The following is a 26,205-nucleotide window of genomic DNA, read 5'->3' on the forward strand; positions in this document are numbered from 1 at the left end:
GAATTAGGAAAATGTAAGTACATATGTTAGAAATAAAAAAGACTAAAACTTAATGAACTAGTCATTTGTGGTAGCCAGCCTTCAAGATCCCACCTCCTGGTATTTGCACTCTTGTGTGTTGTCCCCTCCCACATTGTACTACAGGTTGATCTGTGTAGTCAGTAGAATTTGTCACAAGTGATAATATGCCATTTCTGTAATTAGGCTGTGAAAGACACTATTGTTTTACCTCAGTTGTTCCTTATTATTATTATTTTTTGATCACTTACTCTGGGGGAATCCATAAATTCAATAATGAGTAACCCTATGGAGAGGCCCATCTTGTGAAGAATGGAAGGCTCTTGCCAACCACCATGTGAGTGAGCTTTTAAGTGGTTCCTCCAGCCCAGTCAAGCTTTGATATGACTGTGTTCTTAGTAGGCATGTTCATTACAAGCTCATGAGAAATGCTGAGCCAGAGCCACCAACCTGAGCCACTCTTGAATTCTGACCCTAAGAAACAGTGAGATAAATGTTTGTTGTTTTAAGCCGCTAAAATTTAGGGTAACGTGTTATGCAGGAATAGATAACTATTGCATCATCCGTTTAAGAGGATAAGAACAAAAACCCAAAGAAAGAGTGAAAAAAATAGTGGCCTTTGTTATTTATTTATTTATTTGAAACACAGTCTCACTCTGTTGCCCAGGCTGGAGTGCAGTGGCACCATCTTGGCTCACTGCAACCTCCACCTCCTGGGCTCAAGCGATTCTCCTGCCTCAGCTTCCTGAGTAGCTGGGACTACAGGTGTGCACCACCACACCCAGCTAATTTTTGTATTTTTGGTAGAGACAAGGTTTCATTATGTTGGCCAGGCTGGTCTTGAACTAGTGATCTCAGATGATCCACCCACCTTGGCCTCCCAAAGTACTGGGATTACAGGTGTGAGCCACCACGCCCAGCTGGAAATTGTAGCTTTTTAAATGTGAAAATTCCCAAGTTTATTGTATGTATTTTCAGTTGTTGTGGGAGATATACATATATCAGAAAGTTGGCATGTATTAAGAAATAGGTTTATGTTTAACAGGCCACTATCCATTATATAACATCAAGGGATGAGTAGCATAAACACAGTCTGTATCGGGTTATACTTTTAATTGAGAATCTGGAAGTGGGATTGAGAATAATAAATAGCTCTTTCTTCTGCAAATCTTTCTAGTAGTAACGGTGTTAGTATGAGGAAATTGTCAGGTTTTTGCAGAAATTACTCGTAATGAAATACCAGATTAGTAGTTTCTAATGTCACAAAAAAGAGATAACCAGATGTATTAGGTACCTTATAAAATAAATATGTAACACATATGTGACAATTTTTTTTTAGCCAAAAAAATTGATTCTGAATTTAATTAAGCCTCTAGATTTAACTGCTAGTTTATAGGAAATACTGAGGTCCAAGGAATAAATGACAAAAGGATATGCAACCAACAAAACCCCTTAATGTGACAAATTTTACATCACAAATGACCCCATGTCTTTAACAGATGGTGGTGGTGGTGATGATGGTGGAGGAGAGATGTAGTGGAAACCTATAGGTTTAAAAAGACTTAAAAGATATATCAACCAGTTGTAATATATAGACTTTATTTGGGTTCAGATCTGATCAAACTGATGAAAAAGAAAGGCACTTCTGAGTGAGTCTGGAAAATTTGAACACTGACTGATGTTAAAAAATCTGCTAATTTAGGCCGGGCACGGTGGCTCAAGCCTGTAATCCCAGCACTTTGGGAGGCCAAGGCGGGTGGATCACGAGGTCAAGAGATCGAGACCATCCTGGTCAACATGGTGAAACCTCGTCTCTACTAAAAATACAAAAAATTAGCTGGGCATGGTAGTGTGTGCCTGTAATCCCAGCTACTCGGGAGGCTGAGGCAGAAGAATTGCCTGAACCCAGGAGGTGGAGGTTGCGGTGAGCCGAGATCGCGCCATTGCACTCTAGCCTGGGTAACAAGAGCGAAACTCCGTCTCAAAAAAGAAAAAAAAAAAATCTGCTAATTTATTTTAAATGTGATTTGATAGTTATATTTTAAAAAGATAATTTTAGGTGAAAGAAGATTGGTCATGATTTGACAATTGTTGAAGTCAGGTCATCCCATTCTCTACTTTTATGTATGTTTGAAATTTTATTTAATGAAATGTGTTTTAGAAAGAGTAGAAATTAATTAAATAATATATATAATGGAAAGGATCAACCAAATAAAAAGTTGGTTCTCTGATAAGGCTAATGAACTTGAGTCAGGAAGAAAAGGCATGTGGTTATAGGTATATGTTTCATACCATAGGCACCCTTTTCAGTCTCCTTCACAAGGTACATTTCATTTTAATAACAATATTTTGGCTTGTTTAACTAATTTCATTGAGCACTAACTAGAGTGTAGTAGTATAATCACAGCTCACTGTAGCCTTCACCTTTGGGCTTATGTGATCCTCCACCTTCCTCCTGAGTAGCTGAGACCACATGTGTATGCCACCATACCTCACTAATTAAACAAATTGTTTTGTGTGTTTGAGATGGGATTTCACTATGTTGTCTAGGCTCAAATGATCTGCCCACTTGCCTCAGTTTCCCAGAATGTTGGGATTACAGACATGGGCCCAATCTCCACCTCCACTTTTTAAAAAACTTTTTCAGTCTTACCTGTTATCATCGAAGTGAACAATGTTCGGATGGATACTTGGTTAGGAAATGCTGACTTCTCCAGTCTGATAATCCTGGATTTTGATTATCCCACTACTTCCTATAATTTCCACACTGGAATGATACCAAATGTTGTACATCTTTGAACATATCTTGCTGTTTTCTCTCTGTCTGGATTTCTTCCCCCAACCTTTGCTGAGAGTATCTGTTTATGATTCTTTGAAAACTTTTTTGAGCTCTTGACACTACACATTACCCCCACCGTTGACAGAATCAATAATTCCCTTCTTTATGTTATTTCAGTATTTTTCACAACTATGTTACTTCATAGGTTATTTTGCATTTATTTGTTTATACCTCTTTTCTCTTGAACAATAAGCACTTTGAGAACAAGACTGTGTTTCCTTTGTCTTTATATTCATTATCTAGCATGGTCCCTAGTTCATACATGGTTGGTCTGTATTTATTAAACGTTTTTTATGGTTGCTAGGATGTATCAGAAAAACTTAAGGGCTGACTTGCAAGACTAGTCACCATTATAATGTTTCTGTGGGGGGAATTTATCTTGTGGTAGGATGTTAGAAAATATAAATATAACTGATTTAAATGAACTTTTAAAATTCAATTCATATGTAAGTTGAGAACTGTCCAATGTATGATTGAAATATGTATATACATTTAAAATTTGCTAGTTTTGCCTAGAGGAAATAAAGCATTCCCCCTATTCTTAGCTGTAACCCTGTCTCTGAAGAAGTAGGGGAAATTGCTTAGATCATTTAATTCCATTATCCTCTTCTAAAGCCTCCCAAAAGGTGGGTGGGTGTTAATGAGAAGCTAAACACCTGCTGTGCTTTAATATAGTTTAGGTAATTACATGTGGCTAGTGCCGCCAATATTAGACGGCACAGCTCTAAGTGTTCAGACTTCATTCTTTGGTAATGGGGAGCCACTGAAAATATTTGGGCAGGACAGAGGAGATGATTGGATTTAAGTTTAACACATCTCATTAGTAGCTGTGTATAGGTGGGAGAAATTGTAGGGAGCTACGTAACATTCCAGAGATTATTTGTCTTAATCAGTGGCAGATGGGATGATTGGATATTTGAGTACAGAATCAATAAACTTGATTTTTGTAATTATTTTGCTTGTTATATTGGATCATGACCAACTTGTTGGTGAGGTCTGTATTATAACAATTGTAACCAACATGTTTTGAGCATTTGTAAATGTCAGGCACTACTGAGTGCCTTTGTGCATTATCTCATTTAGTGCTCTCAACAACCCTGTGAGGTAGGAAGTATTATCTTCATTTTACAGACAAAGAACAGCTCAGAGAGGTGAAGTAACTTACTGAAAGTCACACAGATAGTAAATGCAAAGAGGTTTGAGAAGAAAAGAATAAGATTTAAAATCAGGTGGCAGAGGGGATCATATATAGCACATAACATTACTGTTGTGTGGGAGTTTCCTGATTTGGGCACATAGTAGGTTATGAAAATAGTATTTATTGTTACTTATTGAGCATATACTATGTGCTAGGCATTCTAAGCCCTTGACATGTGTTAGATTATTTAATTTTCACAACTGTCCTGTGAGACATCATTATGTTCATTTTTATAGAGGAAGAAAGTGATGTGCAAACATAGGCTGACTTGTTCAAGAAAGTTACAGAGCAGGGATTAGAGTCCAAATAATTTGGCTGCAGCACTCCCGCACTACTTAATACATTTGTGTGTTATGTTAATAAATAAATACTGTACAATTGGAGAGATAGGCCAGACTGTGGTGTTTCAATAAAGCAAACTTGTCTTAACTGTGAAAGTGACTCAGCTTGAGATTTAATTAAAATTGTTTCTGTGTGTTTGTATCTTTCTTTTTATGACCTTTGGCAGTGAAATGAAGGGTTTTTATAGGATGTATAAAATGTGGCTTTTTTTTTGTGTTAAATACTTTATGACCTTGAGTTTACTGGTCCTGACTAAGTTCCCCTTTCCTCTTTTGCCCACTAAAGCTTAATTCTATTTATGCACACAGTTAAAGCCATCGTAGTGTAGTGGAAAGAACACGTATTGGATTCTTACATTTTAATTCCAGCGTTATCCATTACTAGCTGTGTGACTGGGGAAATTATACATCTTTAGAACTTCCCTTTTAATTATTTTCTCTTTTTTTTTTTTGAGATGGAGTAGCTGGGATTACAGGTATACACCACCATGCCTGGCCAATTTTTTGTATTTTTAGTAGAGTCAGGGTTTCACTATGTTGGCGAGGCTGGTCTCAAACTCCTGACCTCGTGATTCGCCCGCCTTGGCCTCCCAAAGTGCTGGGATTACAGGTGTGAGCCACCATGCCTGGCAGAACTTCCCTTTTCTAACCTGTAAAATGGGGAAAATTAAATCTTCATTTGATAGTTGTAAGGAGTAAAGGGGATGATTTTTTAAATGCCTGCTCTACTACTTTGTGTATGGCAGATGTTCAAAATATTGTAAGTGCTTTATTTCTTAATAAATGAAACATCTCCAAATATAAGTACCTTTTTTTCCTTAGAGTTGTTTAATTTTGTAGTTGAACTCTGTGCTTGCCAAACACTTGGTAGCCAGACCTTTAGAATTTGAACCAGATACTATAGAGTTTCTAAATAAAATATGCATTAGAAGAGAAATGCATTAATTCTTTATGGTGTTGTGTGACTGTTTTGTGTCTTTTACCAAGAGGTAATTCTCTGCTATATTAGAGAGGAACAATGATAAGGAACACTTTAGCTACTTGTATTTCTGGAGTTCTATACTGCATGGATAAATGAATGAATAAATGAATGACATTCTAGTTGGACATGTAAAAAGCAAGTAGTGAAACTCTTGAGAAAGTTTCTCACAAAAGGTAGCTATTTTTCTAAAGTATTTTCATCTGATTTCTCAGTAATGATGTAGAGAGAGGTAGTTTACAAGCTGATCTTAGAAACGTATATTAATAGAAAAAGCAAATACACAAAAGGTCAGTAGTCTCTGCATATTCTGGGAACATTCTTTTAGATTTTGATTTGTAGTGTAATGCTTTTATTTCAGAAAATTAGTTGTTTGAATTCCCTTTAATCAAGAGCAGTGCTAAAGCAATGATATTTAATGACTATGTAACTGAGACTCCTAAATCACATGTTGAAATCTGACTGACATGAAGAAATATTGAGGGGGCAAAGGAAAAGAATCGGACATCAATTTTTGAGATACAGTTAATATATTTAAAAATTTCCAGGGCTCATAGTTGTTTTTTTTTTTGAGACAAAGTCTTGCTTTGTCACCAGGCTGGAGTTCAGTGGTGCGATCTAGGCTCACTGCAACCTCTGCCTCCTGGGTTCAAGTGATTCTCCTGTCTCAGACTTCTGAGAAGCTGGGACTACAGGGTGTGTGCCACTATGCCCAGGTTTTTTTTTTTTTTTTCTATATTTTTAGTAGCGATGGGATTTCACCATGTTGGCCAGGATAGTCTCGATCTCCTGACCTTGTGCTCTGCCCGTCTTGGCCTCCCAAAGTGCTAGGATTACAGGTGTGAGCCACTGCACCCAGCTAGTTTTTTTTTTCTCTCAGCTTTACTGAAATGTCACAAAGCTTTAAAATCCACAGATTTTCAGTGTCAAATGTGATGAATTTTGATACACACAAACATTTGTGTAAACATTATTTTAGTCAAGAAATGGAAAATTTCCATCACCTAGGAAAATTCCCTCTGTGCCCTTTGCAGTTAGTCCTCCCCAGAGGCAGCCATGTGGTCTAATTTCTGTTACCATAGGCTGCTCTAGAACTGCATATAAGTGAAATCAGGCTAGTTGAGGTGCTTCACACCTATAATTACAGCACTTTGGGAGGCCAAGGTAGGAGGATCACTTGAGGCCAGGAGTTTGAGACCATAACAAGATCCCATCTCTAAAAAAAATTCAAAAAGTAACCATGCATGGTGTTTTGGGCCTGTAATCCTAGCTACTTGGAAGGCTGAGGCAGGAGGATTCCTTGAGCTCAGGAGTTTGAGGTTGTAGTGAACCGTGATTGTGCCACTGTACTTTGGCCTGGGTGACAGAGTGAGAACCTGTCTAATAAATAAATAAATACATAAATAATTACATGAATAAATAAAATAGGTGGTATGTGCTTTGATGCCTGACATCTTTTGTTCAATAGATTTTTGAAAAAATTTTTTTGTCATTGTGAGTATCAATAGTTCATTTTTATTCCTGGAATTGTATTCCATTACCACAATTTGTTTATCTGTTAACTTGACAGAATTTTTGTTTTCAGCTTTGGGCTATTATAAACAAAATTTCTATAAACATTTTTGTACAGGCGTTTTTGTGGATATTTGTATTCATTTATCTGGGGGAGGAATGGCTGGGCTGTTTGGTATGTGTATATTTAAACATTTCTAAGTGGTAATCTTATTTCATACTGCCACAAGTAATATATGAGAGTTAGAATTACTGTACGTCTTCACTAATGTGATATAGTTAGTCTTTTTACTTTTAGCTGTTCTAGTGGGTATCTTACTTGGTTTTAATTTGCATTTCTCTGGTTAACTAATGATATTAGTCACAGATTAGGATGCTATTTGGACATTTGTATATTCCCTTTCGTGAAGTGTCTAAACCTTTTGCCCATTTTTTTTTGTTTTTTGAGACGAAGTCTTACTCTGTCTGGCGTGAAGTCGAGCCATCTCAGCTCAGTGCAACCTCTGTCCCCCAGGTTCAAGATATTCTTCTGCCTCAGCCTCCCGAGTAGCTGGGACTACAGGCATGCGCCACCATGCCCAGCTAATTTTTGTATTTTTAGTAGAAACAGGGTTTCGCCATGTTGGCCAGGATGGTCTTGATCTCTTGACCTCATGATCCACCCTCTTTGCCTCCCAAAGTGCCAGGATTACAGGTGTGAGCCACCTTGCCCGGCCCCTTGTGCTCATTTTCAAATTGAGTTGTCTTTTTGTTATTGATTTTAGGAGATCTTTATGTTCTTCATACGAGTCTTTGAGAGTATTTTCAGCCAGTATGGTTTGTCTTTCCGCTTTTTTTTCTTTAGAGTCTCACTCTGTCACCAAAATATAGGTTTCATAAGTGCAGAGATTTTCATCTTTTTCTTTACTAATGGCATGTGTCACTCAGTGGCACGATCACAGCTCACTGCAGTCTCAATTTCCTGTGCTCAACAATTCCTCCCACCTCAACCTCCTGAGTAGCTGGGACTACATGCTTGCTCAACCAGGCACAGCTAATTTTTTTCTATTTTTTGTAGAGATGGAGTCTCACTATGTTGCTTAAGCTGGTCTCAAATTCCAGGGCTCAAGCAATTCTCTCACCTCAGCTTCCCAAGGTGTGGAGATTACAGATGTGAGCCACTGCACCCAGCCTTCATTTTCTTAATAGTGTCTTTTGATGAGTAGAAGTTTTAAATTTTGATGAACACATTATTTTTTATTCTTTTTAGGTTTATGATTTTTTTGTGTCCTAGCTAAGAAACCTCTGTTTATCTCCAGGTAGCAAAATTTTTCAGTATTTTCTTTTCTTTTTGAGACAGGGTCTCGCTCTGTCACTCAGACTGGAGTGCAGTAGTGTGATCTTGGCTCACTGGAACCTCCGACTCCCGGGTTCAATCAATTCTCATGCCTCAACCTCCTGAGTTGCTGGAACAACAGGTGTGCACCACCACACCCGGCTAATTTTTGTACTTTTAGTAATGATAAGGTTTTACCATGTCGGCCAGGCTGGTCTCAAACCCCTGACCTAGGTGTTCTGCCCAGTTTGGCCTCCCAAAGTGCTAGGATTACAGGTGTGAGCACTGTGCCCAACATGTTTTCTTCTAGAAAATTTTGGTTTCAGTTTTTATGTTTACTTTAATGATTTATTTCCAATTTGATTTCATTTATGCATTTTACACTTAATTAATGGAACAAATATTTACTGAGCACAGCCTCAGTACCAGCCACTATTAAAGGTACTGGTGTTCATTAGTAAACAAAAAAAATGAAACTCTCTGCACTTGTGAAATCTATATTCTGGGGAAGTGACAAATAGTAAACTAATAAGTAAATTATAGAGCATGATGAAAGGTGATAAAGGACCATGGTTGGGGGAACATGATAGGGTAAGGTAAAGGGGTGGTGAGGTTTCTGGTTTTAAGGAAGATGGTAAAAATAGGCCTTACTGAGAAAATGTCATTTAAAAAATGACTTGGGCTAGGGTTGTGCCTGATCAGTAGCTGCAGTACTAGAAAGATGGAACAAGAGCAAAGAAAAATCCCTTTGGTTCCAGAAAATCTCTTGAGAAAGAGAAAGGCTTATCAAGCCCTCAAAGCCACTCAGGCAAAACAGGCACTTTTGTCAGAGAGGGAGCAGAGGTAAGGAAAAGGGCTCAGGTTTAAGCAACTGGAATCATTCCTACATGATTGCCGGAGGCAGAAACATGACAAGGTGCATCTCAGATGACTAAAAGTGAGAACTCATGCCTTGAAATTGCCAGATAAACATTCGTTGGTCTTTGTTGGAAGGATTAATGGTATGAGTTTACCGGTGGAGAGAACCATTGCAAGACTTCACCCGAAGAAAATTTTTAGTGGTGTCTTTGTAAAAGTCAATCCCCAGAACCTAAAAATGCTGCTTATAGTGGAACTTTACGTGACCTGGGGATTTCCACATCTGAAGTCTGTGCGGGAACTAACTTTGAAATGTGGACAAGCCAAGTTCAAGAATAAAACCGTCCCTCTGACAGACAACACAGTGACTGAGGAGAACCTGGAGAAGTTTGGTGTCACTTGCTTGGAAGACCTCATTCATGAAATTGTCTTCCCAGGGAAGTATTTCCAGGAGATTTCATGGTTCTTGCACCCTTTTCACCTTTTAGTGGCCTGTCTTGCTCAGGCTGGAGTGCAGTAGCATGATCTTCCCTCACTGCCACCTCTACTACATACCAAAAATATAGTGGGCTTCCTCAAGAAGATTGGCTCACCTGGCTCTGTGGTGAATGCATCAATCAGCTCATCCACCAACTGAACAAGACCCAGAATATCTGAAAGCACAGTGCAGTGGAAGCATGTGTTTTTGTTTTTTGGGGAATTTTTATCAAGTATCTTCAGAGAAGATTATTCCCTGTTTTATTTTCAAAAACTGGAAAGGAACGGTCAAAGAGAAGACAGTAGTTTACATTCATGGGAAGCACCGCTCATCACAGTCCAGTTCCCAGGAAAATTTCAGTGTTTTCTACCTTGGCTGTCATCTCATCAGAAATAAGCACATGCCATGGAAGAAGGAGTCCTACTTTGTTGTATCTTCTATCCTAGGGTTTAATCTTGGTAAATGAGTAACTCAAGCATTTGTACAAGGCTCTCTAGGACTCCCGCAACAATGGACCAAGTGCAGGGACGTAATGGAGATTCCTGGGGTCTTGTTTTGAAAAGACTTGAAATATACATAAGAAGAAAGGCACACAAATGAATATCCAGTTATCCAAAAAAAAGAGAGAGAAAAAAAAGAAAAAGACTTGAAGAAGATTTAGGGATTAGCCATTCAGATATCTGGGAGGAGAGTGTTCTGGGTAGACAAAACAGCCAGTGCAAAGGCCTTAGGATGGGAGCTTGTCTGTCATATCCCAGGAAACAGCCAGAAAGCCAGTATAGTACAGGGTAAATGTGGACAAGGTTACAATGATATAGGAGAGCAAATTGTTTAAACTCTTATAGGACATTGTTAAGATTTTAGCTCTTTGAGTGACATGAGAAGTCATTTGAGAGTTCCATATACTTAATACACATTTTAAAACAGCACATATGTACTCCTGAATTCACTTAGAGATTTCATAGTATTGCTTCTTTAGGTATCTGTTTAATAGGTGTGGAAGCATTTTTTTTTCCTGATAGGTATACTTAATATTATAATGGTTTTCTTATTTCAGAAAGATCCAGATTACCTGAAGCTATGGTTGGACACTTTTGTTTCTAGCTATGAACAATTTTTAGACATTGACTTTGAAAAGCTGCCTACCAGGTATGTAGAAACACTAATTTGTTACCCTTGGATGAGTTTTTCATTTTTGACACAAAGATTTATTTGATGATCTATTACAAGGATGATAATTATGTTACTCTCTTGATACTCATGAATAACCCTATTCTCATAGAGACATAGCTAATTGATGACAGCAGTCTTTCTTGGTGATGCTAGACCTAGCTTCTAGAAACCTCTTCTCTGCTTTAGTAGGACACTACCAGCTGGTGTCCTGCAACACACTTAACTTCTGACACTAACTACCGGATCCCACAGGTTAAGGGCAAAGTCGTCTATAAGACTGCCTTTGTGTCAGACATTAACCACTGCAAGTCTTGGGGACCACCCACATTTCAGACCAACTGGCTATGAATTCAGGTTCTCACACCCTCCTCCCCACCTCAGGTTCAGTAACTCACTACACTGACTCAAATAACTCACTGAAAGTACTATACTTATGATTATGGCTTTATTATAAAGAATACACATAGGACAAGGTGTGGAAGGGTCTGGATGCAGAGTTTCCATGTCTTCTTCCCATGGAGTCAAGGTGTGTTGCCGTTCCTAAACATCAGTGTGTTCGCTAATCAGGAAGCTCTTCAAGATTTGGATGTCCAGAGTTTGAAACTAAGGGCTCACTTTGAGTCACTTCATTTGCATAGACTCAGATATAATCCACAGGGCTTATTATGAATAACAAAAGACATTCTGAATATCACGCAGAAAATCTCAAGGGTTTTTGAAGCTATATGCCAGAAAACTGGGACAAAGACCAGTTATATACTCTTTATTATACAGCAGACATGTGAGTTGAAACTTATTTTCATTCCTGGCCTTACAGTAGGGCCTTAGAAAACATCTTAGAGGAGGTGAAGTGTTTAGATTTTTAGAAACTAGTTTTAAAAATCATAAAATGGGGGAAAAATTAAAATTTTTGGAAAAGTACTACTGAAAGTACAAATCTTTTATTTTTCCACCTACCACCATTCCTCACTTTCATACCATTTCCCAGGCACACTTTTCAGATAAAGTTTTTTTATATGTCTTAAGCTACCTTGAAGGCCTAATAGTAGTTCAATAAGAGAGATTGGCTGGGGTAAAATGCAAAAAAATCGCAAGAGGCATTTAGCCACAAAAGGAGTGCCAGTTTAAGATACATGTTGGCCGAGTGCAGTGGCTCACATCTGTAGTCCCAGTACTTTGGGAGGCTGAGGTGGGCAGATTACTTGGGCTTAGGAGTTTGAGCCAGCCTGGGCATCATGGAGAAACCCCGTTTCTACAAAAAAATTAAAAATGGTGGCATGTGCCTGTAGTCCCAGTTATTTGGGAGACGGAGGTGGAAGGATCGATTTTGCCCAGGCGGTTGAGGCTGTGGTATGCTATGATCATGTCACTGTACTCCAGCCTGGGTGACAGAGTGAGACCCTGTCTAAAAAAAAAAAAAAAAAGGTGTGGAGGGGAGAAGGGAGAAATGGATGGTGTATGGTGATGAGAAAGAGTATCTGGAGAATTAAATCTTCAAGGAGGAAAAGTGTTTGCATTTTGGGGACAGAGGTAGGCAATCAGAGGTAGTAAAGGAGAATCGAGTCTAGAGAATCAAATAGGGGCCAGATCATGAAGTACCATGCACGCAACACTATGGACTTTAACTCTTGTTGTTGTTATGGAAAATAAGAGTACTACTGAAAACTTTTCTGTGTAGAATGTCTTGATCAAGTTTGTGTTTCAAAGTCACTTTAGTGGCTGGTGGAGAGGGTTGAGACTGAAGGCAAGGAGTCCAGTTAAGAGGTAAGTGTGATAATCCAGAGACATCACTAGAGCTTTTGACCAAGATACTGAACTCAAGTTAGGATGTGGGTGTACTAAGAAAAAACCAGTACTTCATTATTTATAAATTAAGTTTCAGATGACTTCCTCATTAGATTATTATTCATGATAGGTTTATAAAGGTTGGGAGGCATTAAATCTTGACCTTTTCTCAAAATAAAATTATGTATTACTGATTTTTACTAATAAAATAATATTCTTATTTGTGCTTAGAAGTACTTCTATTTTAATACTTTACATCTTGCTTTAAATCATGGGGCTAAGAATTTTATAGAGTTAGGTTTTGAGCCTTTGAATATTTGGAATATTGGAAGTAAGGCTTCTAAAGTTTCTGAGGTGCGGTTGCTATCATCCATACATGATGAATATCTCCTTTCTTGGGAGTTGGTTTCCAAAAACATTAGGAAGACATATTGTCACTGTGTTTAAACTAACATGAAGAATGCCAAGAGCATTGCTGTGTTTGTGATATAGTTTGTTTACTTATAATTAATTGTGTTTCATGTTTTTGTCAAAAAACTGAGCCATGAATTTAATTTTTCTAACAGAAAACATTCAAATTTTTAATTGTATGCTTTATGCAAGATATTTTATAAAATTAGTCAAATCACCTTAAAGGTAAGATGCACATGGCTAATCCTCATTTGAAGTAAACTGACCTTAGAGAATTCATAATGTAAAGCAGAGATGGCTTGTATTAGAATATAAAGCCTTTGAACTTGAACCTAGGCTGTTTCCTGTATTAGACACAGACAACCATTGGCAGCTGTTTACAGTAGACATTCAATAGCTAAACAGAGGAGTGGAACAGCTTTTTGGAATTTGGGAAACTGCAACAAAAGCAGCATAGAATTTAATTTTGAACAGTAAAGTCCTAGAGGTGGGAAAAATGCTTCCAATTCTTAAATGCTCATAACATTAGAAACATGGCCAAAAATTTCATCCTTATAAGGCATGTTCAACCAAGCCCCAATTTTTTTTTAAATATATATATTTTATTGCATTTTAGGTTTTGGGGTACATGTGAAGAACATGCAAGATTGTTGCATAGGTACATACGTGGCAATGTGGTTTGTTGCCTTCCTCCCCATCACGTATATCTTACAGTTGTCCCCATGTTATCCCTCCCCAATTCCCTACCCCCTCACTGTCCCTCCCCTTGTTCCCCCCCACAGACCCCAGTATGTGATGCTCCCCTCTCTATGTCCATGTGTTCTTGTTGCTCAACATCCGCCTATGAGTGAGAACATGCGGTGTTTGATTTTCTGTTCCTGTGTCAGGTTTGCTGAGAATGGTGGTTTCCAGGTTCATCCATGTCCCTACAAAGGACACGAACGCATCGTTTTTTATGGCTGCATAGTATTCCCTGGTGTATATGTGCCACATTTTTCCTGTCCAGTCTATCATCAGAGGGCATTTGGGTTGGTTCCAAGTCCAAGCCCCAATTTTGTTAAAAAAAAAAAATCTTAGAAACTAATTTTTTACTCTTAGTCATTTTTTAGAAGCTGATTTTCTGACGGTTTAAGTATTTATTAAAAACAATGTGCATGTAGAGAATGAGATGACTAAGGACAAAGGGAAATACTCTTAAATAAGTAGGATGAAATATTGGGAAATTGAATGTTTTCTTTCTTGTTGACATATTTTTAGAAAAGTGATGAGGAATAGCTTTGCTTACTTTTGAAAATTAGTTATATCTAAATCTTTGATATAAAGGGCTAAAGATTACTTCTTTTAGCCCTTTAGTGGGAAAAACTATATATGTATATCTATAAATAAGAGATTTTCTGGGACCTACCTATAAATAAGAGAATGAAAGAATCCAATGCTACAAGTGAAATGGTGCCCTAACTTAAATGAAATATTTGTAACTGAGTTATGGAATTTGGCATTTCTTGTAATATGCTTTATGGCTTATTTTTTGTGTAATTTAATTAAAATCAAGTGTTCATTTTATAAAACACTTCCTTAATTTATGTCATAGGATGATTAAGAAAGAGGCTAACTGTATTTATTCTACATGTGACTACTGGTTATGTGCTTCAGATTTTTCTGCCTACAGTTAATCAAACAGCCTTTTACTTAGTATAAAAATACTAGCGATACCTCATATTAAGCATAAGCTGAAGAAGAGACTACTGTAAAGTATAATTGTCATTTAATCATAGGTGTGCTTTAGGGAGCTCCCTTCAGATTTGGGCAATACATGTCTATTTTTTTGTTTTGTTTTTGAGATGGAGTTTCACTCTTGTTGTCCAGGCTGGAGTGCAATGGCAGGATCTCAGTTCACCACAACCTCTGCCTCCTGGAATCAAGTGATTCTCCTGCCTCAGCCTCCCAAGTAGCTGGGATTATAGGCATGTGCCACCACACCCGGCTAATTTTGTATTTAATAGAGTCGAGGTTTTTCCATGTTGGTCAGGTCAGGCTGACCTTGAACTCCCTGCCTCAGGTGATCCGCCTGCCTCAGCCTTCCAAAATGTTGGGATTACAGGCATAAGCCACTGCACCCAGCCTACATGTCTACTTTTTAAGAAATGGCAGAGCTTTTGATTTGAAGACCTGTACCACTACATCTTGTTAATTTTTTTTTTTTTTTTAAGTAAAGATGAAGTTTTGCTATGTTGCCCAGGCTGGCCAAGTTTCTGTTTCTTAGCTGATTTGGCATAGGTTTCAACCAGGTGTAGACCTCAGACCAGAAACAGGTTTGTACGAAATACTGCATTTTTTCATTATCTGTGACTCAACATGCCTTTGATTCTAAGCCCACATCTTTCAGGCTGGTAAGATATCCATGCTTTGTTATGCTTTGGATTTTCCTCCACCTCTAGAGATGACAAGGTTTTATTTAGTGCCACTGATTTTTGATGAGGAGGGAGAAGGTATTCTCTGGTTTTGGTTGTGTGACCACAGTAGTAACCTCTGATACATCCCTTGTGCCCATCTGCGTAGCCCACTTAAAACCAGCTCCTCTTGGAACACAGATTTATTTCATGAGGTTGGGTACTTCAGCATCCATGGGGAACTTCAAAGGTTAAATTGTCAGCTCTGTGTTACAGAGCTGAGATTTAGTACCCTTGTCTTTACACTTTGAATCTAGATATGAGTTTTTATTATGAAAGAAACACCAGAGGAGCCATTCAGGTCTGATGTTGACAGTTGCCCTTAAGAACCATGTAGTCTTACATAGAAACCATTTGTTACAAAATATTGACATATTATTTTTTAAAATCTTCTGTTGTTGCCCATGCTCAGAGTTCTGTGTTTCCTTTTCTACTTTTTTGTCTTTTATACCTTTTTATCTTTCTCCTTTCGTTTTGCTGGTTATCTTTTCTCCCTCTTCTGATCATATGGCTTGGGGAGTCTATACTAAACAATGATGTTTAGTAAAGCAGTTGACAAATATTAAACTAGTTATATAGAGACTTCATTTTTATTTGATAGTTATTGTTTCTTTTAGAAAGGATATGCACACTGGTATACATAGTATTTAGTATGCATAGTATTTCTAAGTGGAAAATAATTTATTCTAAATATTTTCATTAAAAATAGTACAGTTGAAGATATCAAATAGTCTCTCTGTCTCTCTCTTTAGTAAGCCTCTTCTAAAGTAAGAAAAACCACTCTGCTCTAACAGTGTTCTAGTTACTAATCATCTGGTGGTATGTTGCAGATAAGAAGGCACAGAGCGGCCGGGCGTGGTGGCTCACACCTGTAATCCCAGCACTTTGGGAGGCCGAGGCGGGTGGATCACGAGGTCAAGAGATCGAGACCATCCTGGTCAACATGGTGAAACCCCATCTCTACTAAAAATACAAAAAATTAGCTGGGCATGGTGGCGCATGCCTGTAATCCCAGCTACTCAGGAGGCTGAGGCAGGAGAAATGCCTGAACCCAGGAGGTAGAGGTTGCAGTGAACCGAGATTGCACCATTGCACTCCAGCCTGGGTAACAAGAGCGAAACTCTGTCTCAAAAAAAAAAAAAAAAAGGCACAGAGTATCTGGAATGAATAAAAGAGCTTCTTTAGGATTTTGGCTGAAAATGAAGTTTATTTAAATGCCAGAGATTTTCTTCTTATATTTCAACAGGCTTGTTTTTCTTTTCCCTTTCTGTTGTAGGGTAGATGATGTGCCTCCAGGAATATCTCTGCTTCCTGATAATATTCTGCAGGTTCTGAGGATCCAGTTGCTACAGTGTGTTCAGAAAATGGCAGATGGGTTAGAGGAGCAACAGCAAGCCTTGTCAATTTTGCTTGTCAAGTTCTTCATTATTCTTTGCAGGTATCTAGAAAAAAATATAAATTATCTGTTTTAAAATAATTGTTACCAAAATAATAATTACTTTTATTTATTATTAATGATGTTTGTAGTTCATATGGAGCTTTAAAGAGTCAGTACACTTTTTGCAACAGGCTTTTGGTTTGTTAGTATATTGGAAATCTTTTTAGTTACTATACCTAGTTACAGAGACATGAGCCAAGATTTTTAAAAATTAAATTAAAGTCAATGACAGTTTTTCTTCCCCAAGAAATTACTATACCAGTATTTTCTGTATGGTTCTCACCTGTAAATGTATATGCATTTTTATTACCCTGTGTTACTATTTGTGAAAATAAATCATTTAGATATTTCATTTTATCATTTTACCAAATAAAGTATAATTATCCTATATGTTATCATATTTCCCACATTTATAAATTAGATATGTGATTAGATTACCTACATTTTGGTAGGTGTAAATAACAACAAGGAGGCTTAGTAGAATACAGAGCTTGAGACTTGCTTATGGAAATTCTGTTTCAAAAGGGCTTAAAATCTAGATTTTTCAAACATTCCATATTCATCTGCATATAAGAATTCAAGAACCACTGGTTTAGGGCATCATATTCCTCTTGAAATCTATCTTCATTTCAAAAGCCACATGCTATATCTTTAAATTTATCTTCTTTTTGGAAGCCACTTTCTATAACATACATTATTTGTTTTATAAATATTTTATAACTAATTAGTAGAGGAATAGGGACTTAATTTACCTGTTAGTCACCTTTGGCTTAATTGCTTATTGCTTTTGCAGGAATCATGGAATGATTGAGCAATAATTGCTAAAATATTTCACCCCTAATTTAGGTTCTCCCAGAGCCTTAGACATGTTTTTATTTTTGTGTTTTTCTTCATCCTTAAAATTTAGAAGAATAAGATAATAATTATAAGGGTTGAAGAATGCTGCCTGGTACGGTGGCTCACACCTGTAATCCCAGCACTTTAGGAGGCCGAGGCAGGTGTATCACTTGAGGTCAGGAGTTGGAGACCAGCCTGGCCAACATGGTGAAACTCCGTGTCTACTAAAAGATACAAAAATTAGCTGGGTGTGGTGGCAGGCACCTGAAATCCCAGCTATTCAGGAGGCTGAGGCAGGAGAATCGCTTGAACCCAGGAGTCGAAGGTTGCAGTGAGGTGAGATTGCACCATTGCACTCCAATTTGGGTGACAGAGCGAGACTGTGTCTCAAAAAAAGAAAAAAGGTTAAAGGAAGAGGGTTTATTCAGATAGTAAGGCATAAGTTGGCCTCCGATAATTTGCTATATTTTGCTCTTAGCTACCTACTACAATTTTGCTGACATGAAAAATCCTACAGATATTTGTTTTAAATTCATTATATTTAGATTTTGGTAATAGAGGGAAGCACTAGAATGCTCAACACATTTTTTTGGTTGAAAAAATTTTTTGGGTAGGAGATAGTTTCTGGTGATAAAGTTAAATTTAATGTTCAGTAGCTACCAGTCACAGAACATGTTTCTATTTACAGAGATCTCCCTTTACTTGTTTAAAGCTCTTTTAAAAAACTTTAATAGACTTTCTGTTTTAGAGCAGTTTTTATGTAAACCTAGAATTCCCACACACTCCTTTGCTGTAGCCCCCAGTTTCCTCTATTATTAATATTTTGCATTAGTGTGATACATTTGTCATAGCTGATGAACCAATATTCATACATTATTATCTAAGGTCCATGTGCACATTAGGGTTCACTATCTGTGTCCTATAGTTTCATGGGTTTTGACAGATTTATATTGTCATTTATTTTGTCATATATTTTATATTGTAATATATTTTATAGTGAAACCCCATCTCTACTAAAAATACAAAAATTAGCTGGGAATGGTGGCACATGCTTGTGATCTCAGGTCCTTGGGAGGCTGAGGTGGGAGGACCGTTTGAACCCAGGAGGCAGAGGTTGCAGTGAGCTGAGATTATGCCACTACCCTCCAGCCTGGGTGACAGAGCAAGACTCTGTTTCAAAAAAAGAATTAAAAAAAAAATTATTGTCTTGCTGCATTGCCCAGGCTAGTCTTGAATTCCTGGGCTCAAGTAATCCTCCTGCCTGTCAAAGTGTTGGGAATAAAGACAGAATAGTTTCCCTACCCTAAAAATGGCCTGTGCTCCACCTATTAATTCCTTACACACACATGCACACACCACCTCTGTGCCTGTCCCAACCTCTGGCAACCCCTGATTTTTTTTTTTAACTCATAAGCATACCAAATGTTACAGATCTCATTGTCACCACTGTGATACGTATACTGTGATGGAAGCATAACCTGTGTCTCAATTTAGACACATTAACTTATTTTTGGACACCATGATCAACATTGCCTGCAATCCCAACATTTTGGTAGGGTGAGGTGAGAGGATCTAGAATGAGGCTTAACCACTGATCTTTTAATTGTGTCTTTTAGTTTTGCTTTCTCCAGGGTGTCATAATTAGAATCATATAGAATGTAGTCTTTTCAGGCTGGCTTCCTTCACTTAGCAATATGCATTTAAGGGTCCTCCATGAAATTTCTTGTTTGTTTGTTAGACAGGGTCTTATTCTGTCACCCATCCTGGAATGCAGTGGCTTGATAAGGGTTCATTGCATCCTTGACCTCCCAGGTTCAATTTATCTTTCCACCTCAGCCTCTGAGTAGCTGGGACTATAGGTACATGCCCACAATGCCCAGCTTTTTTTTGCATTTTTGGTAGAGAAGGGGTTTTGCCATGTTGCCCAGGCTGATCTCGAACGCCAGGTCCCAAGTGATCCTTCCACCTTGACCTCCCAAGGTGCTGGGACTATAGGCATGAGCCATCGCACCTGACCCTCCTCCATATTGGCAAGGCTGATCTCCAACTCCTGACCTCATGATCCGCCTGCCTTAGCCTCCCAAAGTGTTGAGATTACAGGTATGAGCCACCGCACCTGGCTGGATTATACTTTAAAAAAAAAATTGAGACAGAGTCTTGCTCCATCACCTAGGCTGGATTGTACTGACATGATCATGGCTCACTACAACCTCAGCCTTCCTGGCTCACACGATCCTCCCACCTCAGTACCTGAATAGCTGGGAGGCACACACCAGCATGCCTAGCCAATTGTTTTTTAAAAATTGTTGTCTTGCTGGCTGGGTGAGTGGCTCACACCTTAAATCCCAGCACTTTGAGAGGCGAGGCAGGTGGATCACTTGAGGTCAGGAGTTCAAGACCAGCCTGGCCAACATGGTGAAATCCCATCTCTACTAAAAATACAAAAATTAGCCGGGAATGGTGGCACATGCTTGTAATCCTGGCTACTTGGAAGGCTGAAGTGGGAGGATTGCTTGAACCCAGGAGGCGGAGGTTACAGTGAGCTGAGATTATGCCACTGCACTCCAGCAAGGGTGACAGAGCAAGACTCTACATAGTTGCTTATAGATTATAAGATAGTGGCATATATTTTTTCTCTTCTGTTTCTACTTTGTGATATTTTCTGATTTCCAATAATAAATAGATGCTAATCAACATATACTTTTTAAACATTCTTTGTTTATAGTAGTTAAATGGTGCTTGAGGTATATTTCACATTCTTGGTGGAAGAGCAGTTATATAACATTTTGCTTTTATGTTTTAATGAATGTCATTTGCATTTTGTTTGCCAACATGTATTCTCATAATTCAAGCTGAATACATGAACATATGTTTTGTTCACCATTCAAATGTAAAAAATTAGTCTCTTTTTCTCATAGAAATCTATCCAATGTGGGAGAAATTGGAACTTGCTCGTACATTAATTATGTCATCACCATGACAACACTCTATATTCAGCAAGTAGGTGTGAACTAATATATTCATTTTGTCACTTTACTGAAAGTAACTAGGTTTTACTTTTTTTTGTATTACAGTTAGTATGGTTAAATATTTTCAGAAGAGGTAATAATTAAGAAGAGACCTAAACTTACTGTTGGCTAATATGTATTTCAGAAATCTTGTACATATTACCTAAAAGTAGATAAGTAGTTTTTATATTTACTGCTATTTAATTTAAATATTGAAGTGTTTAATAAATGGCTTTTAAAATGATACAATTTATGATTTTTATATATTATTTATTAATCACATATCCTTCTTACTGAAAACATACTACTTTTTCAAAAGAAGTTTGGCTAGCTATTTTAAACTTATCATAGGAGATATTTAAAATCTTAAAGGATGTATCTGGTCCATATGATTAAATGACTCTTAGTCTCAATGGAAAAGTTTGGCTTATTTGAATATAAATGACTTATTTTTAGATAAGTAAGACATGTCTTTAATTTTATGTTTAACTTTGTTTACAAATGACTTATTGTTAGATGATAAGTAAGACATGTCTTTAATTATATGTTTAACTTTGTTCTCAGTTAAAAAGCAAAAAGAAAGAGAAGGAAATGGCAGATCAGACATCTATTGAAGAATTTGTGATCCACGCATTGGCATTTTGTGAAAGTTTATATGATCCATATCGGAATTGGAGACATAGAATTTCAGGGTATGTCTATAAATAATAATGTTCATTTAAAACTTGGATGTCATAATATATGTGATTCTTCAAAGCAGGTCTTCTCTATGAAAGTAATTGGAAGAAATATATAAGATCCACAGGTTTAAATCTGACCTAGAGAAATATGTTGGAGGAATGAATTAGTGATAAATTCTGCTTTTGGGTAATTACATATACTCTGAACTTGTATTTTGCAATGCAATTTTAAATACTAACAACCTGGTAAGAAATGTTAAAGGCACAGTAGCATCAAATACAATATATATCTTTTTCAAGAAAAGTTCTTTTTTTAAAAAAAACTTTATATTTTGAAAATGCATTCTAGCAGTATTTTATTCATTTATTTTTAATTATAGAGCTTCTGTCATCAGAATCCCATCAGGAAAGCAGAAACAAAACGAAATATTTATATTTTTACTTTTAGACTTGAGATCTCACTATATTGCCCAGACTGGTCTTGAATTCCTAGGCTCAAGTAATCTTCCCACCTTGGCCTCCCAAAATACTGGGATTATAGGTATGGAACTACTGCACCCAGGCTCTTCCTGCTAGTTTGAGATGGAGTCTTGCTCTGTCACCAGGTTGAAGTGCAGTTGTGGAGTCTCGGCTCACTGCAATCTCTCCCTCCCAGGTTGAAGTGATTCTCCTACCTCAGCCACCCTAGAAGCTGGGACTACAGGTGCATGCCACCATGCCTAGCTAATTTTTGTATTTTTAGTAGAGATGGGGTTTCACCATGTTGGTCAGGATGGTCTCAATCTCTTGACCTTGTGATCTGCCTGCCTTAGCCTCCCAAAGTGCTGGGATTACAGGTGTGAGCCACCGCGCCCAGCCCTCCTCATGCTGGATATTTTAAAAGAGGATCTTCACTGGAGTCAGTATTTGCAAATACATAAATAAATAAAATAAAAAAGAGGATCGAATAGAGGGAAATTGATAAATATTAGATAATTGAGAAAGCAAAAGTGGGACACTGACTTTAGGAAACAGCTACTTTCCCTTGGGTCATAGGAACAAAGGGAAGAGAATGGAGTTAATCAGAATCTAGACTTTTGGAGAAGAGGCCCTAGAGCACTGGGGTTCAGACCTCTTAAGGAAGGAGCATTGCTTAGCTGATGCTGATACTTTTTGAGCAGTCAAGAGGCTCATTCTGGAATTGCCAAAAATAAGCTGAAGGCAGGAACCAGCTGCCATTACTACAATTAGGAATTCTTGCTGGAATGATGCTGATGAGTATAGAGAAAAAGAGCAATATGGAACCAATCCTTGCTCTCTTTCATCTGGTACCCTGTATTAGGGAGCCCAAAAGAGAGGCAGCTGGAAAAGAAGAAAGTTTGTATGATGCCTGCCCCAGCATCACAAAGCAGAGAGAATATAGAAAGGTAGGTTGGTACCTTAGTGACAATAGCTTAATTACCAGTACAGAGCTCAAAGAGAAGAGTTTTAAACTCACGTATCATTCTTACTTGTGGGCACAGATTACGAAGAATTGTATCATAACTTGCAATCAGACCTCTTTTTTAAATCTCCCAAATCTCAAGATTTTCCATTTTTATTTTCAACTTAGCCTGACCCATTTGTAAATAATTCCTACTTCTTGCAACATGATTGCAGCATTTCATTTCTAAATTATTTTTATAGGTTTTTTGGGGTTTCCAGGATAGTGTAGCCACCATACCATTAGATGATGGTGAAGTATTGATAATCGAGAAAACATTTATATATGCTATGTGGTAACACTTTTTATGCTCTATATAGTAATATAATATTTTATTGAATACATTCTGGGAGATGAATGGAAAATGTTTGTTAAAGATACAAAATTTCAGTTAGACAGGAGGAACAGATTATGCTTCAGTAACAAACAAGGGGCTTAGAATAACAAAATATTTATTTTGTTTTCGTGTTGTCTGTTTGTTGTGGGTAGACAGAGAGCCTCTACTCATCATAGTCACTAAAGATCCCAGGCTAACAGAGCAGCCAGGATTTTAGCCTTTGCTGGTCACCATGTGAGAGAGAATAAGTTTTGAAAGGTGTCAAATTGGCAATTTAATTTTCTTGTCTGGTCATGCTACATGACACGTCATTTTCATTCTGAACTCATTGGCCAAAACTGTGATTACATATCCCCATCTACTACAGTGGGGCCAAGTTAAAATCTGCCATGTGACTAGAAGGGGTAGAAATAGTTGGCAATTAATTTCATGACTACCTCTTATCTCTGCTTATGCCCTGCTTATGACTCTTTAAAGTTACAAAGAGGGAGCTGGATGTGGTGGCTCATGCCTGTTGTCCCAGCTACTGGAGTTGCTGAGGTGGGAGGACTGCTTGAGCCCAGGTGTTCAAGGCTGCAGTTAGCTATAGAGAACTGTCTTTTTAAAAAAAGATACAAAGAGGCACTTGACAGGACTTCATCTGTAGCCTTTATGCTTATTAGCACTTTGGGTCTAACTAATCAGTGTTCTCCCTGTTTCCACATGTTTGTCATAGATTTCTCTGAGGAAAGTATATCTCTTTCTCCTCTTCCTCCTACTCTTGCTAATTCTCCCTCCTCTACCTTAGATTTGCAAGCAATGGCAAATCTAAGAGAACATTTTAAGTTTTGAAACAATAACATAATTTTTCTTTGTAGACAGCAAGACAGATACAGAAAGAGGAACACAAAATCAGTCTGAAAATGCCAGAAGAGAGGCTTTTAAAGGATTTAATAATAAGAGCAAAATGAATTTAAAGATGGGGAAAGGAGAGGTTTATAAAAAGGTAGCTCTGATAACAAATTAAATAAAATTGGTAGCTAAAAAGAGTTTTTGAAGGTCAAAATAAAAAAAGAATTTTTTTGATAGCTGTTAAATAGGAAAATATAATAAAGATTATTACACCAAAAAGAGAGTAATTTTCCCATATAAAGTAGAAAACATATACAGATAACGAAAACTTGCCAGATGAGGCCAGTCAGAAAATTCCAGATGTTAACAAAAACACATTTTGCAATGGCCCATTAATCAGAGAACTTTAAAAACTACCTAAAAATTGAAATTACCTCCATATAGGAATACATTTTAATCCACCCAAAGACCCTTAAGTGAAGAGAGAATTTTGCTAATTTAATTTTTAAAAAACCCACTACCTATTAAACTCATATAGTATTGCTAAAAGAATATCTACAGAATTTTCATGTCAATGTTTTCTTGTAAAAGTGGAAATCAAAAGCAGAGAGCCTCTTTAACAATGAACCACTGATAAAATATCCACTTATGTGCATTTTTGAGCAATAATTTATATCAGACTTTCCAACTTACCAACATTTATACAATTTACTTTTTAAATTATTATACTTTAAGTTCTGAGGTACATGTGCAGATCTTCCAGGGTTGTTACATATGTATACACATGCCATGGTAGTTTGCTGCCTCCATCCCCCCGTCACCTACATTAGATGTTTCTCCTAATGTTATCCCTCCCCAATCTCCTCACTTACTGCTATCCCTTCTTTGGCCCCCAACAGACCCCAGTGTGTGATGTTCCCCTCCCTGTGTTCATGTGTTCTCATTGTTCAATACCCACTTAAGAGTGAGAACATGTGGTGTTTGGTTTTCTGTTCTTGTATCAGTTTGCTGAGAATGATGGTTTCCAGATTCATCCATGTTCCTGCAAAGGACATGAACTTATCCTTTTTTATGGCTGCATAGTATTCCATGGTGTATATGTGCCACATTTTCTTTATCCAGGCTATCCTTGATAGGCATTTGGGTTGGTTTCAAGCCTTTGCTATTGTAAACAGTGCTGCAGTGAACATGCATGTGCAGATGTCTTTATAATAGAACAATTTATAATCCTTTGGGTAAATACCCAGTAATGGGATTGCTGGGTAAAATGGTATTTCTATTTCTCTATCCTTGAGGAATCACCACACTGTCTTCCACAATGGTTGCACTAATTTACACTCCCACCAGCAGTGTAAAGGTGTTCCTATTTCTCCACATCCTCTCCAGCATCTGTTGTCTACAGATTTTTTAATGATTGCCATTCTAACTGGTGTGTGATGGTATCTCAATGTGGTTTTGATTTACGTATCTCTAATGACCAGTGATGATGAGCATTTTTTCATATGTTTGTTGGCGTCATAAATGTCTTATTTTGAAAAGTGCCTGTTCATATCCTTTGCCCACTTTTGGATGGGGTTGTTTGTTTTTTTTCTTGTAAATCTGTTTTAGTTCTTTGTAGATTCTAAATATTAGCCTTTTGTCAGATAGATAGCTTACAAAAATTTTTTCCCATTCTGTTGGTTGCTGGTTCAATCTAATGATTGTTTCTTTTGCTGTGCAGAAGCTCTTATCTGTTTTGGCTTTTGTTGCCATTGCTTTTGGTGTTTTAGTCATGAAGTCCTTGCTTATGCCTATGACCTGACTGATATTGCCTAGGTTTTCTTCTAGGGTTTTTATGGTGTTAGGTCTTATGTTTAAATCTTTAATCCATCTGGAGTTAATTTTTGTATAAGGTGTAAGGAAGGGGTCCATTTCAGCTTTCTGCACATGGCTAGCCAGTTTTCCCAACACCATTTATTAAACAGGGAATCCTTTCCGCATTGCTTGTTTTTGTCAGGTTTGTTAAAGATCAGATGGTTGTAGGTGTGTGATGTTACTTCTGAGGTCTCCGTGCTGTTCCATTGGTCTATATCTCTGTTTTGGTACCAGTACCTTGCTGTTTTGATTACTGTAGCCTTTTAGTATAGTTTGAAGTCAGGTAGCTTGATGCCGCCATCTTTGTTCTTTTTGCTTAGGATTGTCTTGGCTATGAGGGCTCTCTTTTGGTTCCATAAGCAGCACATCAGAAAGCTTATCCATCACTATCAAGTAGGCTT

At 37.5% G+C, this 26,205-nt stretch overlaps 1 protein-coding gene and 1 non-coding gene across 17 annotated transcripts in view; one reads left to right on the plus strand and one right to left on the minus strand.

The window, feature by feature from the left end:
• Positions 1 to 26,205, plus strand: part of NBEAL1 (neurobeachin like 1) — a 209,242-nt gene that overhangs the window by 16,569 nt on the left and 166,468 nt on the right. For all 16 annotated transcript variants that reach the window (XR_013519063.1, XR_013519064.1, XR_013519065.1 and 13 more), the window contains exons 3-6: positions 10,596 to 10,687; positions 16,634 to 16,795; positions 20,551 to 20,632; positions 21,205 to 21,332. Coding sequence is in view for 13 of the 16 variants with exons in the window: in XM_035305358.3 (XP_035161249.3) it covers positions 10,596 to 10,687; positions 16,634 to 16,795; positions 20,551 to 20,632; positions 21,205 to 21,332 (464 nt within the window). In the remaining 3 variants the exon portion in view is untranslated. The remainder of the gene's footprint in view (positions 1 to 10,595; positions 10,688 to 16,633; positions 16,796 to 20,550; positions 20,633 to 21,204; positions 21,333 to 26,205) is intronic.
• Positions 19,053 to 19,217, minus strand: LOC118155127 (small nucleolar RNA SNORA1). Its single transcript, XR_004745350.1, has one exon. It is a non-coding gene; the product is annotated as a small nucleolar RNA SNORA1 (small nucleolar RNA).

This window comes from Callithrix jacchus, chromosome 6, assembly GCF_049354715.1.
Source record: "Callithrix jacchus isolate 240 chromosome 6, calJac240_pri, whole genome shotgun sequence".
Classification (NCBI taxonomy): domain Eukaryota; kingdom Metazoa; phylum Chordata; class Mammalia; order Primates; family Cebidae; genus Callithrix; species Callithrix jacchus.